A 14,775-nucleotide genomic window follows, 5' to 3' on the forward strand; every position below is an offset into this window, starting at 1 on the left:
GAGTGTTGCCGTATTAAGGAAAAAAATATGTAACAAATTGCGGTATCCTTTTTCTCCTGTATGGAAAAAAATTTAATGTTTCATTTTTCACAGCCAAGTATTTCTAAATACTATGAAACATCAGTGGGCGTCAAAGCACTCACTACAACCCCTCAAATTCCTAAAGGTGTGCAATTTTCAAAATCAGGTCACTTCACTATATGGGTGCCTCAGGGTCTCTTCAAATGCGACATGGTACCCAAAAATTATTTCAGATAATCTGCCATGTGCCCATACAGCAGTTGCCAACCTCATGTGGGGTGTTTCTGTAAACTGAAGAAACAGCGTAATAAATACTGAGGTTTGTTTTTATGTTAACTCTTCCTGGTTTACAGGAAAGATTGATTAAAATTGAAAATCTGCAAAAAATAAAAATACATTTCACCTACATTTTGCTTTTATTCCTGTGGAATACCTAAAAGCTTGACAAGGTTTCTACAATAAGTTTTGAATAATTAGACGGGTGTAGTTTCTAAAATAGAAATCATCCATAAATGAGCCTATTATATAAGCCCCTATTGTCCCTCCAGGACTGAATTGGAACTTAAAAGTCGGTTTAGGGTCTTGAAAATTTGTTTCCAAAATGCTAAGCCTTCTAACATCTTAAAAAATTAATTTACAAAATGATGCCATCATAAAGTTGACATACGGTGAATGTTAATAAACTACGTTATGTGAATTTATCTGACTTGGGCCTCTTTCACACTAGTGATATAGATTGTGTCAGGATCTGTTCGGGAAAAAACGGATTGAACTTGCATACAAAAACAATCAGTTTTGTCTGCGATTGCGTTCAATGTGTGCATTATTTCCCATGCAGATGCAAGCAGTTTTGAGGTGTTTTTTTAAGTGTGTGAAGAAAAACTAATCTACATTCACTAGCAACAGTCAGAAATAAATGCATTGCATCCGCTGGATGCCTTCTGTTTTTCACGCAAGCTCCAATTACTTCTATGGAGTCAGAGCTGCGTGAAAAAACGCCCAATATAGAACATGCTGCGATTTTTCCTGAACACAAAGATAATGTGTGAAAAATGTCAGCATCCAGTCCGGATGCTATGCGTTTACTACACACATCGCATCCTGATGGAAAACGTGCCCATGTGAGAGCCCTTAAAAAGCAGAGAAATTCAGACTTTATTGTATAAATAAAAGTAAAATGCGTAAACCAAAATTTACCACATACATGAAGTATGATATGTCACACAAAAAAAAAAATTTAAAAAAAATCTGAATCTCTTGGATAAGTAAAAGCATTCCAAAGTTATTACCACATAATGTGACACTTTAGATCTTAAAAATTAGGCTGGGTCCTAAAAGGGTTTAAACTGAAAAGTGCCACAAATAAGCATTTGGTCTTTTGTTAGGGGGAATCACATCGTCCTGTGTAAACAGGGGATGTGCTGCTGACAATATGTAAACTGCATGGGGGACATATGACTAATCACCATCACTCGTTCCCCTGCACTGCTCGCATCAGGCAGTGTAAAAGACCCTTTAAATGAGTGATGATTGACTTATACTGGCTAATAACGAGCACTGATTAGTGATCTATAATAGGACCCTTAGATCAGTCTGCCACTTGGAATAAACTTCATATACACATTTGTTTCATAAAGCCAACAAGGCACATTTATAGCAGTAGAAGAAATGTCAAGTAGATGGTATTTATACATACACTGATCACACAAGCTTCCACCACAGATGAGACGCAACATGAGAGCATTTGTTTTTTTTTATTTTTTTGCTAAAAACAGACCTATACATTTTTTAAAATCTACAGCAAAGAACATTCAACCAACACATTCAGACTGCAGTGCACCAGTTGCACCATTTTATTACGGAACATGTATTGCCGTGTATTTTCTCATGTCATAGTTTAATCCCAGAGTATACATTATACAGGAGTGTGGATGAAGCCATTACCTGCACAGCTGGATTTTCTTTAGGAGATCAATAAACAAATCACTTTTCACTTACTTACGTGAAAATCCACTTTTATTAAGTAAAGCTTAAAGGGCTTCTGTCACCCCCCCCCCCCCCCCAAAAGTTTTTTTTTTTTAGGCCAATTAAAATCCTTATACTGCGATTTTTCAATATATAGTGCTCTTACCCTTTTATGTTGGCTAGTTTCTTAAAAACCGCACTTTTATAAATTACCTCTCTACCAGCAAGTAGGGCAGTTACTTGCTGGTAGCCGCCGCATTCCTCCTTTAAAAAAAAAAATATTAATAAAAAAATTAAAAAAAATGCCCCCTCCTCCTACTGATTGACAGGGCCAGCGAGTGCTCTCCTCCTCCGACTGGCCCTGTCTGCAATTCAGACAGGGCCAAGGAGGAGGAGGAGAGCACTCGCTGGCCCTGTCAATCAGCAGGAGGAGGCAGCGTTTTTTTTAAAGGAGGATGCGGCGGCTACCAGCAAGTAACCACCATACTTGCTGGTAGAGGTAATTTACATATTATAAAAGTGCCGTTTTTAAAGAAACTAGCCAACAGAAAAGGGTAAGAGCACTATATATTGAAAAAAAATCGCAGTATAAGGATTTTAACTAGCCTAAAACCTAAAAAAAAATTATATGAATTTTGGGGGGGGGTGACAAAAGCCCTTTAAGGGACTGAAAGCTTTGAGCATGCTGCGCTTTCACCAGCTTGACATATATGCTGGCAAAGCTCCCAGCGTACACACCAAACATATCCATCGGGCTCAGACACCCTTTTTGTCTCCGTCAGGGTGGATTTTTAACGTTTTTTAACATAGGGGTAACGTATGGGCTCAGATGCCGTCTGTACATAACAGAATGGTGTCTTGCTGCAAGTGCTTTCTCTTTGCAGCACCAGCACAGAGGGATTACACAGCTCCCAAGGACTGTCATTGAAATGGTATGTTCACACATGGCAGACCTGTTGCAGTAATTTCTGAAACTTAAACTCAGTTCCATTCATCTGAATGGAGTTGTTTGGATGGGAAGCGCATGGATTTCTGCAAGCCCCATTCAGATAAATGGGGTGTCACAGAGATTTCTGCAACTAATATGCTAAATGCAAATATACCCTAATGTGTAATGTTCTGTAGAATATAATGGTAGTTTAACACAGGACAATGTAACAAGCAACTGCTGAGAATGAACCAGACTTTCCCAATAATTGCCTGATCGTCAGAGGACGTGAACAGCATTTACATGCAGCAATCATCTCTTCTGTATAGAGGAAAGGGATTGCTCTTCTCCACAGAGTCATCATTTCTGGGCAGCAGTTCACTGTTCACACAGGAGGAATTGCCGCTCCAAAATTATTTTTTTGTGCTGGCTGAAAGACATGATCAAAAGATAAATGTGCATCATATTGTTCATTGGGTGATCGGAAGGAACCTATACTTCGGGCTATTCATCGAAACAATTGTTTCTATAAATGCTCATCCGATAACACACCCAATGAGCAGTCCATGTAAAAGGACCTTAAGACACTCTTTGCAGCAGATCGCTGCACTGTGGTCATCTCTGAGATGACCACAGACTATTCCCCTTGGGCTTGCACCTGTCCTCTGCAAGGATTTGTTTTTTCCGATGCTGCCATTTTTTGTTATATATCTATATTAGAAATGACAATTTGCCATTAGGAAAGTTAACACCATTTGTAATTCAAGTACACTTTTGCATATACACAATGGGGGAGATTTATCAAAGCTAAAAGAAAAGGTTTTTGTTGCCCATAGCAACAAATCAGATTTCACCTTTCATTTTCCAAAAGAGCTATGAAAACTGAATGATGGAATATTATTGGTTGCTATGAGCAACTAAGCCATTTTTCCTTTACACAAATTTTGCTAAATCTCCCCGAGCAGGCTTTGGAGTGCTGACCGCTTATGGAGTGTAATAAGGAAATTTTAAAGGATTGATTCATACAACCGCGCTTGGTCAAGGAAAGATGGTCCCTGTGTTACCCACATGTGGACCAACTGCGGCTTCCCTGATCCAAGCTGGCTGCATCACAGTGATTATAATGTAGTTAGTTCCTATCTGATTGTGGGTTTATTGTACTGTGCTCACATCCTCATCAGACAGGAACTGACTATGATGCAGTTAGCTTTAGTGGAGCCGCAGTCGGTCCAGGAGATGCAAGTGACACACGGACAGAGTCTCCCAGACCAAGCCTGGCCATGTGAATCAGCCTTAAGACACAAATCATTAGTTCATGTATCAGGTACATTTCTTCTTCACGCACCATGTTAAATATGTATGTCACTGTGCCACCCGGTATTACCAAGATAGGGCTCCAATCAGAAATTATACATCTGCCCCCCCCCAAACGCTCAAAGCAAAGGATCAGCGATTCAAGTCAGACAATAAAGATCAAATATGAACAGTGCTACAAATAGTGTGTACTCCCTGATACTACAAGTTGATTTTTTTTGTTTGTACAAAAACACAAGAAAGTGTCATATCAGAATAAAAAATAAAAAAAACTGGTCTAGTTTAGTTGCGTGAACACTACACAAAACCCCCACATGCACGTGTACAAACAGCATCATGCAAATCTTCACTATTCCCTTTTACATAAACATAAATGCTGCCAGTGGGTGCCATCTGACCCTGTGGCATGATCCCTGCTAGCATGTTGTGTAAAGCTCCTGGCCATGCTTCTCTGTACACAATTAAGGGACATCATATTCTGGGGTTACCGCATGCCATCAATTGTGCCTTATGGATAGTACAGCGCCTTTGTGAGCATCGACACCACACAGGGGATCTGTTTCTTTGCATGAAAATCTATTTGATTTGAGCAGGACTCAAATTCCAGCGCCACCATATGATTAACACATGTAAGGATCTGCACAAGTTCAAGTTGTTTGCCATGTAATTTGAGCATTTCACATAGTGACTGAATGAACCAGGAGCCATTCACTGTATTTCTCCAGGAATAATACCCTAGGAAGGAATATAATAAAAACACGATGAACACTTACAATTGACACGTGTATCATTCACAAAATATAAAAGCTGCCTTTACTGGGATGAGAGCATGGATATAAATGTGCAAAACTATTTTGGGGGAGATTAAAACTGGCTTATTTGCCCATAGCAACCAATCAGATTCCACCTTTCATTTTCCAAAGGAGCTCTGCAGAATGAAAGGTGGAGTCCGATTGGTTTCTACAAGCAACTAGGCCAGTTTTCCTTTACACCAGTTTTGATGAATCCCCCACACAGAGTATGTATACTAAAGCATGTTCACATCGGTGTTGGAGGCTCCCTTCGGGATCTCCGTCACAGGGTTTGTCAAAAATAGCGGAGAAAAGGAAAAAAATAAATAAAAATTATATTATATATATATATATATATAAAAATATGCAGGTGGCGCTGTTTACTGAATAACTCACTGGCTGTACTATATTTTAATGACATGCAAATTCAAAAGTATTCAGATTCAGGTGCTGGTTTGAATTAAAGTAGAATATGTTTCGTGGCACAACCCCTTTTAATGATGCATTGTGCTTGACAGTTAAGTCTTCTGTCAAAAAAAAACAAAACATGAAATTGCAAAGATCTAGTCGCTGTGATGGCTAACCTCCAGCACTCCAGCTGTGGTAAAACCACAACACCCAATATGCACACTTGTTTGGCTGCTCTCAGAACTGCATAGAAATGAATGGAGCATGTTGGGAGTCGCGGTTTCACCACAGCCGGAGGTTAGCCATCACTGGTCTAGTGTTTTAAACATTTAGTTTACCACTAATTAAAGGTGTTGAGATCACTGCTTCTGTATTCCCTTACTACGTACGAGAGAAGTAATGAGCATCTCCTTGCTCCGATGCTCCCCTTTGCCTTGCTGGGTATCTCCCAGAAATCTGAAAATGTGCGGCTATAATGAAATCAAATATTCTAACCAAGCTTTTGCTGAGGGGTGTGCATACAAGGCTATGGCACACTTCCTATATATTTTTTTTCATAAAAATGATCCACCTTTCTTGTATTTAATTTTCTTAGTTAACACAGTAAAGGATGTCTGGAATGACCTATTGCTACGTCAGGCCATCTCACAATGTTGTGTAGGCTTTTTATATCTAAAGGACACTTTTATGGAAAGCTTAGATACCTGGGACTGTTGAATAGGCATAAAGAAAGTCAGCTTCAACTGGGATCCTATATGTTTCTTCAGATGGTGCACTACCACTGTCAGATTCAACCGTTTCAACTCCTGGGTCAAGGTCAGTACCTCTGCAAGCCTTTAGGGGAACAGAATGTAAAATGTCAAGGAATTTTCATAGACATTATATTGTGGGTATTAAATGGCCCTTAGGGTCCATTCACACGTCCGCAACTGTTTTGCGGATCCGCAAAATACGGCCACGTGCATTCCACATTTTGCGGACCTCACACGGCCGGCACTGATAGAAATGCCTATTCTTGTCCATGGCTGCGGACAAGGATAGGACATGTTCTATTTTTTGCGGGGCCATGGAATGGAAGTGCGGATGCAGACAGCACAAGGTGTGATGTCCGCATCTTTTGCAGCCCCATTGAAAATGAATGGGTCTGCAATTTTGCGGAACGGATGCAGACCCATTATGCGAACGTCTGAATAGACCCTTAGGGGAAGTATATACAATACAAAGTTACCTGGATGAAGAATAACTTTGGCTTGCCCACTAAGGATTTGCATCGGTCACCACGAAACAGATTTGTCAGGCTCTTAATAGGCAGACAGTCGTCCACTCCATACAGCTTACCGTCTTCTCCGTGACTCAGAAGTGCACACACAAAGGAGCTTCTTTTGCTGTGGTCATCCTCCGACACTGCACAGTAAATAATAATATACCATTAAATAATCAAAATAATCACAATTTATATATCCCATGAGTAGTAAAATTCATTTGATCAAAGAGTTAAGCTGTTATCTTGTGTGACAGTGGTGCACCGGGGGAGTGATGGAGACGGAACCCAGCCACTCTGAGGGGTCTGGAAAGTAGAACAGCAAAGGTGGACAACCCCTTTAAAATGAATAGCCTGTTTAATACGTGGGAAGCCGACTCAAGGCCCACTCCGTCAGCTGTTTGAAGGGGGAGTGGTGCTCTGCAGCCATGGCTTTATGAGGATATACCGTGTTTCTCCGAAAATAAGACAGGGTCTTATATTATTTTTTTCTCAGAAGAAAGGGTTGGGGCTTATTACTGGGGTAGGGCTTATTTTGGCTCCATGAACATTTTATATAGACACGTGGCAATTACAGAACAGTCCCTGGACAGTGTTTATATTAAATATGACTATAACCCCCCTCATCCATAGGAATGCACCCATATACTGCAGTACATGGGTGCATTCATATGGATGAGGGGGGGGTTAGTCATATTTGCCACACATTTTTCATTCTGGTACCGTATATTGCCCCTGAGCGGTCCTCACATTTCCCCCACCTTCCCTTTATATAAAATAAAATATGGCTGTATCTAGGGCTTATTTTTGGAGTAGGGCTTATATTTTAAGCCTACTCCAAAAACCCTGCAAAATAGCGCTATGGCTTATTATCGGGGTAGGGCTTATTTTCGGGGAAACACTACCAGAACTTTTTGTGTAATGGCGACTTAGAAAGTTCACAAACAGACCAGAGGAGGCGATTGGTGTAGATTATCATTAACTACAGAAGCCCGAATGATTCAACGTCTCCAAAATGTGCAATTTGAAGGCACATCTTCTGTACATATAGTGATATTTCCAATATTGCATCTTTATTATATGGATTATTTGCTATGTACTTAGATGTGTATTATATTCAAGCCAAGGGTTAGGCCCCATTCACACGTCCGCAATTTCATTCCGCAGGCCCGGCTCCAGAAATGCGGAACGAAAAACTTCCGGGTCCGCATTTCCGTTCCCGAAAAAAATAGAACATGTCCTATTGTGGACAAAAATAGGCATATTCTATTAGTGCCAGCAATGTGCGGTCCCCAAAATGCAGAACGCACATTGCTGCTGTCCGCGTTTTGCGGATCTGCAAAACATACTACGGACGTGTGAATGGACCCTTAACAGGGTTAAAACCTTCTGGGGCATCCAAACATGTGATAGTTAGTGCTGGAAATCCTGTGGAGAAAAACATGTTAAGACTAAGAACCTGCCATGAAGGTTCAAAACATGTAAGCAATAGGTTGGGACTTTTTGTATGTGTTTATAACTGACAGAATACATGCTGTCACTTTTCATCTATATTTGAATGAGTGCTGGATTCTCTTTCTTACTAGGGTGTATTTACACGGCCATGTCTATTTTTTTGTGGACAGCAAACTGCAGATTCCCAAAACACAGACAACACTCCATGTGCACCCCGCATCAGGGACCCATTGACTTTGATGGGTCCACGATCTGCATTTTACGGCCAAAGATAGGTCATAACCTATTTTTTGTGGCATGGTCACTGGAAGTCCTTCCTTGTGCTGCCAGGTCCGTGCAGCTGCGCCACAACATGTGGAGCGCGTACCCAAACAGTGAATAGGTCAAAACTGCGATGAGGGGTGCAGGCAACCTGTGTCCGTGTTTTGCAGATCCGCGGTCGTGGTCCACAAAACGGGACATGGCTGTGTGAATACACCTTTACCATGAACTGCTGGGGGAGAAAAAGGTCACTATGTGGCTGTTCAGCTTGACTGACAGGACTTTCCCTATTTGCATATCGAAAAAGATACCTATAACAGTAATAAAAAGTCAATGAAAACAAGCATAAAATGGCGCACCACTTGCCTTTTTTAAGACGCCCATAAATATCAGCACACTTTTGATCATTATAAACATCGACCTTGTAGCCTAAAGATTTGAAGGTGTTATACAGCCTGTTCGCATCCAAATCTGTCCCATTCCGCATTCCCATTCCTAGAGACAAAACATTTTAGCTTAAAAAACAGTCTTACAGCAGTGGAAATAAAGGATTACACACATACACAAATATAAATAAAAAAAATGTAGTACTGTTGAGCGAAGAGAGCTTTGGGAATACTACTGTATAGAGTTCCGTCTTCGTACAGTATTAGAATGTACAAGCTCCGATGGGCCGAAGTAAAGAGGACCTTTCACGTTTTTTTTTTATTGTAGATAAATACCTTTACTTGTGCGGTATCCCCGGCTTTTGCTGCCACAGTGAATGGTTTTTTTTAATATCGCTCCTGCAACTTCTCCCTGGCTGTGACACTCTCCGTTGCGATTGGATCGCGGCACGGCCAGGGAGAAGGAGACTCCCATTGAGAAACCCTGGCTTCTCCTCCTCCCTGTACTGATGCTCAGTATTAATATACTGAGCGGGAAAAATACAGGGGGCACAGAAGGGCGCAGGAGCGATATAAAAAAATAAAATAAAAAACGCACACATTCAGGGTGGCAGCATCAGCCAGGGGGTACCCTGCAAGTAAAGGTTTTTATCTACAATAATAAAAAAAACTAAGTGAAAGGTCCTCTTAAAGGAGTATTCCCATCTCATTGATCCTATTTTAATTTGTTATAGAAGTGCCTGTGAGCATTTTTGTAATTATGTACCTTTAGAAAATCCCTACCTATCTTGGAAAAAAAAATCTTTCAATCCTACCCCAGTTTTCTTCTGGTATCCACTAGATACGGCCACCGCCTGTGTGCCGATTCAGTGGGCCAAGCCTGTGCAGAACACATTTTCTTCCCCCACCGAGCGCTGTCTTGAACGTGCACACCGCCGCGCACGCACCATGGTTCCTTCTTCCTGGCCAGTATAGTACAGAGCCGTGAACACACCGCCGCACAATGGTGACTTCTTCCTGACGAGTATAGCACAGAGACGCGCATGCTCTGTACTATACTCTGCCAGGAAGAACTCACCATTGCGCATGCGCTGCTCTGTACTATACTGGCCAGAAAGAAGTCACCATGGCGCATGCGCGGCGGCCGGGACAAGCCTTCAATCAAGCTCATTATGCCCGCCCAGCCTCACAAGCCGGAAACCAGGAAGTGAACAGCGCAGCTCGAGTCGCAACAGGAGAGTGTGAAATTGCTAGGAGGGACAACCCCTTTAAGTTATTTGCAAAGTTGCGCGTGACTTCATTGAATAACTTTGGCAGTTGATTTTTAAAGTGGAAAACTTGAAACCGAACTTGGCTTCGGTTCTGACTAGTACCTGGTCTTTCATATGGATGGATTCAGAAAATAAAAGCTATGGCAGGAGACGTGTACAAAAATAGAATTACAAAATAGTCTGCCAGGGTTATACAGAATGGGATCCTGAGCAGAGGAACACTGTTTAATGATTTAAAAAAAATATATATAAATAATGTATTGTTCTTGGCTAGTAAGGCCCAGTTCACACTTCAGCTATTTGGTCAGTTATTTCCATCAGTTATTGTGAACCAGATGCGAGTCAAAAGGCACAGAACAGGTGCAGATCTTTAATCCTTATCTCTGTGTAGGGAGAATACACAGAGATAAGGATTAAAGATCTGCACCTGTTCTGTGCCTTTGACTCGCATCTGGCTTTTTCAGTCCGTTCTTCACGAATCCGTTGTTCCGTTTTTCTGTATGGCATATTCAGAAAGTTGACATTTTTATTGGTAAGGTCACCAAAAAAGGAGATTTTTGTATAACTTACCAGTTAAATCTCTTTCTCGCTCTTCCTTGGGGGACACAGACCTTGGGTATAGCTCAGCTCCCTAGGAGGCGTGACACTAAGTAAAACTGTTAAGCCCCTCCTCCATCAGCTATACCCTCAGCCTGGAGATAGAGGCTACCAGTTGCGTGTCCAAGTAGTGAAAGGATAACAACCAATAACGGAAACAACCAGCCAGCAACCCAATGGGGCGCCAGACCATAACCCTGTAACCAAACACAGAAGGGTGGGTGCTGTGTCCCCCAAGGAAGAGCGAGAAAGAGATTTAACTGGTAAGTTATACAAAAATCTCCTTTTCTCGCCCATTTTCCTTGGGGGACACAGACCTTGGGACGTTCAAGAGCAGTCCAAGAAGGGAGGGACCACAAACCCAAGGCGGAACACCACCAGAGCATCAGGAAACCGCTGCCTGCAAAACCAGGCGGCCCAACGCAGCATCCGCTGATGCATGCGTATGCACCCTATAGAACTTTGTGAAAGTGTGCAGAGAGGACCAAGTGGCTGCTTTGCACAACTGTTCAGCCGAGGCCCGATGCCTCTGCGCCCAGGAAGCTCCGACTGCTCTGGTGGAATGAGCAGTGACGCCAAAAGGCGGAGGCCTGCCCTTGGCTCGATAAGCCTCAGACACCGCCAGTTTAATGAAACGGGCAATAGCCACCTTGGAGACCGCCAACCCTTTGCGCGAACCCTCCGGAACCACAAACAGGGAGTCCGTGCGCCGAAAGGACCCGGTGACCTCCAAGTAAATCCTCAACGCCCTGACCACATCCAGACGGTGCAGTTCCCGTTCTCTGGGGTGGGAAGGAGAGGGACAGAGCGACGGAAGGACGATGTCCTCATTGATGTGAAAGGCGGAGACCACCTTTGGCAGGAAAGTCGGGACAGGCCGAAGCACAACCTTATCCTGGTGGAAGATCAGGAAAGGTTCGGAGCAAGAAAGAACCGCTAACTCCGACACCCGTCGGAGAGACGTGACGGCCACAAGAAAGATGACCTTGCAGGACAGAAGGAGAAGGGAGACCTCCCGTAAAGGCTCGAAGGGGGCTGATTGGAGCGCCGAGAGCACCACATTCAGGTCCCAGGAAGGAACTGGAGGGCGGTACGGCGGAACAGAGTGAGCCACCCCTTGTAAAAAGGTCTTAATTGGCCCTAGAGGGGCCAGGGGACGCTGGAGAAGAATAGACAGCGCCGAAATCTGACCCTTCAGAGAACTGAGGCACAGCCCCAGGTCCAGACCCGACCGGAGGAAGGACAGGATTGTGGGAAGAGAAAACCGGAGAGGTGGGATGCTCCGGGACTCACAGAACCCCAGATAGGACCTCCAAACCCGATAGTAGATCCTAGAGGATACGGGCTTACGAGCCCGGATCATGGTGCGGACTACGTCCGCGGAGAAACCCCGTCGCGTTAAGACGGCGGTCTCAATAGCCACGCCGTCAAACGTAGCGAGCCTAAATGCTCGTGGAAGATCGGTCCCTGAGAGAGAAGGTCTTCCCTGGAGGGCAGTGGCCACGGTGCGTCTGCCAACAGCAACATTAGGTCGGCGTACCAAGACCGGCGGGGCCAATCCGGGGCGATTAGAATCGCGGGGACGCCCTCTGCCGCGATCCTCCGAAGAACCCGTGGCAGGAGGGGAAAAGGAGGAAAGACGTACAGAAGGGAGAATTCGCGCCACGGAAGGACGAGCGCGTCGGCGCCGTATGCCTTCGGGTCCCGTGCCCTGGCCAGGTATAGGGGGACCTTGTGGTTGAATTTGGAGGCCATGAGGTCCACGTCGGGGCGACACCAGCGAAGACAAAGGGCTTCGAACACCTCTGGGTGCAGGGACCATTCTCCCGGGTCGATGGTGGACCGGCTGAGGAAATCCGCCACCCAGTTGTCCACCCCCGGGATGTAAATCGCAGATAAGGCCGGCACGTGCGTCTCCGCCCAGAGGAGAATGAGGGTCACCTCTTGCATCGCTGCGAGTGCCTCCCTGATGGTTTATGTATGCCACAGCCGTGGCATTGTCCGATTGGATCCGAACAGGGTGGCCCCTCAGCAGATGGGTCCAGTGTCTGAGGGACAGAAGAATCGCCCTCAGTTCCAGAATATTGATTGGAAGTCTGGACTCCGATAGAGACCAAACGCCCTGGACGGACCGGGGAGGGAAAACCCCCCCCCACCCCCGTAAGCTGGCATCTGTGGTAATCACCAGCCAGTTCAGTGGAAGGAAGGACTTCCCCCTTAGAGGGATATGCAACCACCAGCCGAGGGAAGCTCAAGCCAGGGGAGGCAGAAGAAAGGTCCTGTCCAGACTCCTCAGTGATTTGTCCCAGGCCGACAGAATTGCCCTCTGAAAGGTGCGGGATCGGAATTGTGCGAACGGCACCGCTTCGAAACAGGCAACCATCTTTCCCAACAACCGCATGCTGGATCTGAGGGAAGGGCGGTGATGACGGAGGAGACTGCGAACCGACCCGCGAAGGGCCAGACGCTTGTCCGACGGAAGGCGGACCTCCGCCAACTCTGTATCCAGGAGCATCCCCAGGAAGATCAGCCGTCTGGAGGGGGTAAGGGAAGATTTGGGGTGGTTGATAATTCAACCGAACCGCGTCAGGGTCTCCAGAGTGAGTTCCACACTGCGGGATGTCTGAGAGAAGGAGGGTGCCTTGACCAGGATGTCGTCCAAGTATGGGAGAAGAAAAACACTTCTTGAACGTAGAAGGGCCAAGACAGGGGCCAGGACCTTGGTGAACACTCGAGGAGCAGTCGCCAGACCAAAGGGAAGGGCGACGAATTGGAAGTGATCGTCCCCCACCGCAAAGCGCAGGAAGCGGTGATGACATGGAGCAACCGGAACGTGGAGGTATGCATCCTGAATGTCGATTGAGGCCATGAAATCCCCTCTTTCCAGGGAGGCCACTGCGGACCTGAGAGACTCCATCCGGAATCTCTGCAGTCGGAGAAAACGGTTCAGGCGTTTTAGGTCCAAGATCGGACGCACTGAGCCTTCCTTCTTGGGAACCACAAAGAGGTTCGAGTAGAACCCCCTGAACCTTTCCGTCGGAGGCACGGGGGCGACGACACCCTTGTCCATTAGAGAGTGAATGGCCGCGAAGAAGGCGGCCACTCGTACGGGATCTCGCGGAGGACGGGATCGGAAGAAACGGTCTGGCGGAATGGACGCAAATTCGATTTTGTATCCGCAAGATACAATCTCGAGCGCCCATGCGTCTGAGATGTGGGCCCGCCATACGTTCCTGAATAGGAGAAGGCGGCCCCCCACCCGGGTGGGTGGGGGCGCACCTTCAGGCAGAGGGCTGCTGGCCTGTGGGAGCCCGTGCAGGCTGGGACTTGCGCCAGGTAGGTTGCGTCCGAAAAAACGGCTTCTTGCGTCTATCCTGGGCTGGGCCAGAGGAAGAAGAACTGGCCGCGGGTCTAGACCCGGTGGGCTTGCGAAAGGACCGAAAACGGGACGAACCAGCGCGACCACGGGGGGCGCCCATTGGCCTGGACTGGGGGAGGTGAGTACTCTTCCCACCTGTGGCCTCTGATATAAGTTCGTCCAGACGGGTTCCGAACAGGCGGGAACCCGTGAATGGTAGGCCGGCCAAAGAGCGTTTGGAAGCGGCGTCCGCCGCCCAAACCTTCAGCCAGAGTTCCCTCCTGACAGAAACTGCCAGGGCAGAGGAACGGGCAATGAGGGCACCCGCATCAAGGGAGGCCTCACAGACGAATTTTCCGGCCTGAACAATTAGTTGGGCTAAGGAACGGAGGTCCTGAACAGGGACGTCCGACCCTAACTCCCGTTCCAGTTGCAAACCCCATTCAGAGACCGCTTTGCCAACCCAGGCGGAGGCAAAGACCGGTCTAAGGGCCGAACCAGAGGCAGTAAATATGGCCTTGGAGAGGGATTCCGTACGACGGTCCTCAACAGACTGGAGGGAAGATCCGTCCTGTACAGGAATAGTAGTGCTTTTGGACAGGCGAGCCACGGGAGGATCAACCTTAGGCGGGGATGTCCACGTGGTCACAGAATCCGCTGGAAAGGGATAACAAATGTCCAGCTTTTTGGGTGTAATAAAGCGGACGTTAGGCCGAGTCCAAGCCTTGGATACCACAGAAGAAAAATCAGCGTGTATGG

The 14,775-nt window shown here is 45.8% G+C and overlaps 1 protein-coding gene across 1 annotated transcript in view; it reads right to left on the bottom strand.

The window, feature by feature from the left end:
- Positions 1 to 3,855: 3,855 nt before the first annotated feature.
- LOC122934399 (caspase-3-like) overlaps positions 3,856 to 14,775 on the bottom strand; it is a 45,681-nt gene continuing 34,761 nt past the window's right edge. Inside the window, exons 4-7 of the mRNA XM_044289869.1 lie at positions 8,771 to 8,899; positions 6,656 to 6,831; positions 6,132 to 6,261; positions 3,856 to 4,963 (exon numbers count right to left, since the gene is read on the bottom strand). Of these exons, the coding sequence (XP_044145804.1) occupies positions 4,737 to 4,963; positions 6,132 to 6,261; positions 6,656 to 6,831; positions 8,771 to 8,899 (662 nt within the window). The 3' untranslated portion in view covers positions 3,856 to 4,736. The remainder of the gene's footprint in view (positions 4,964 to 6,131; positions 6,262 to 6,655; positions 6,832 to 8,770; positions 8,900 to 14,775) is intronic.

This window comes from Bufo gargarizans, chromosome 1 (assembly GCF_014858855.1).
Source record: "Bufo gargarizans isolate SCDJY-AF-19 chromosome 1, ASM1485885v1, whole genome shotgun sequence".
In the NCBI taxonomy this organism is placed as follows: Eukaryota; Metazoa; Chordata; class Amphibia; order Anura; family Bufonidae; genus Bufo; species Bufo gargarizans.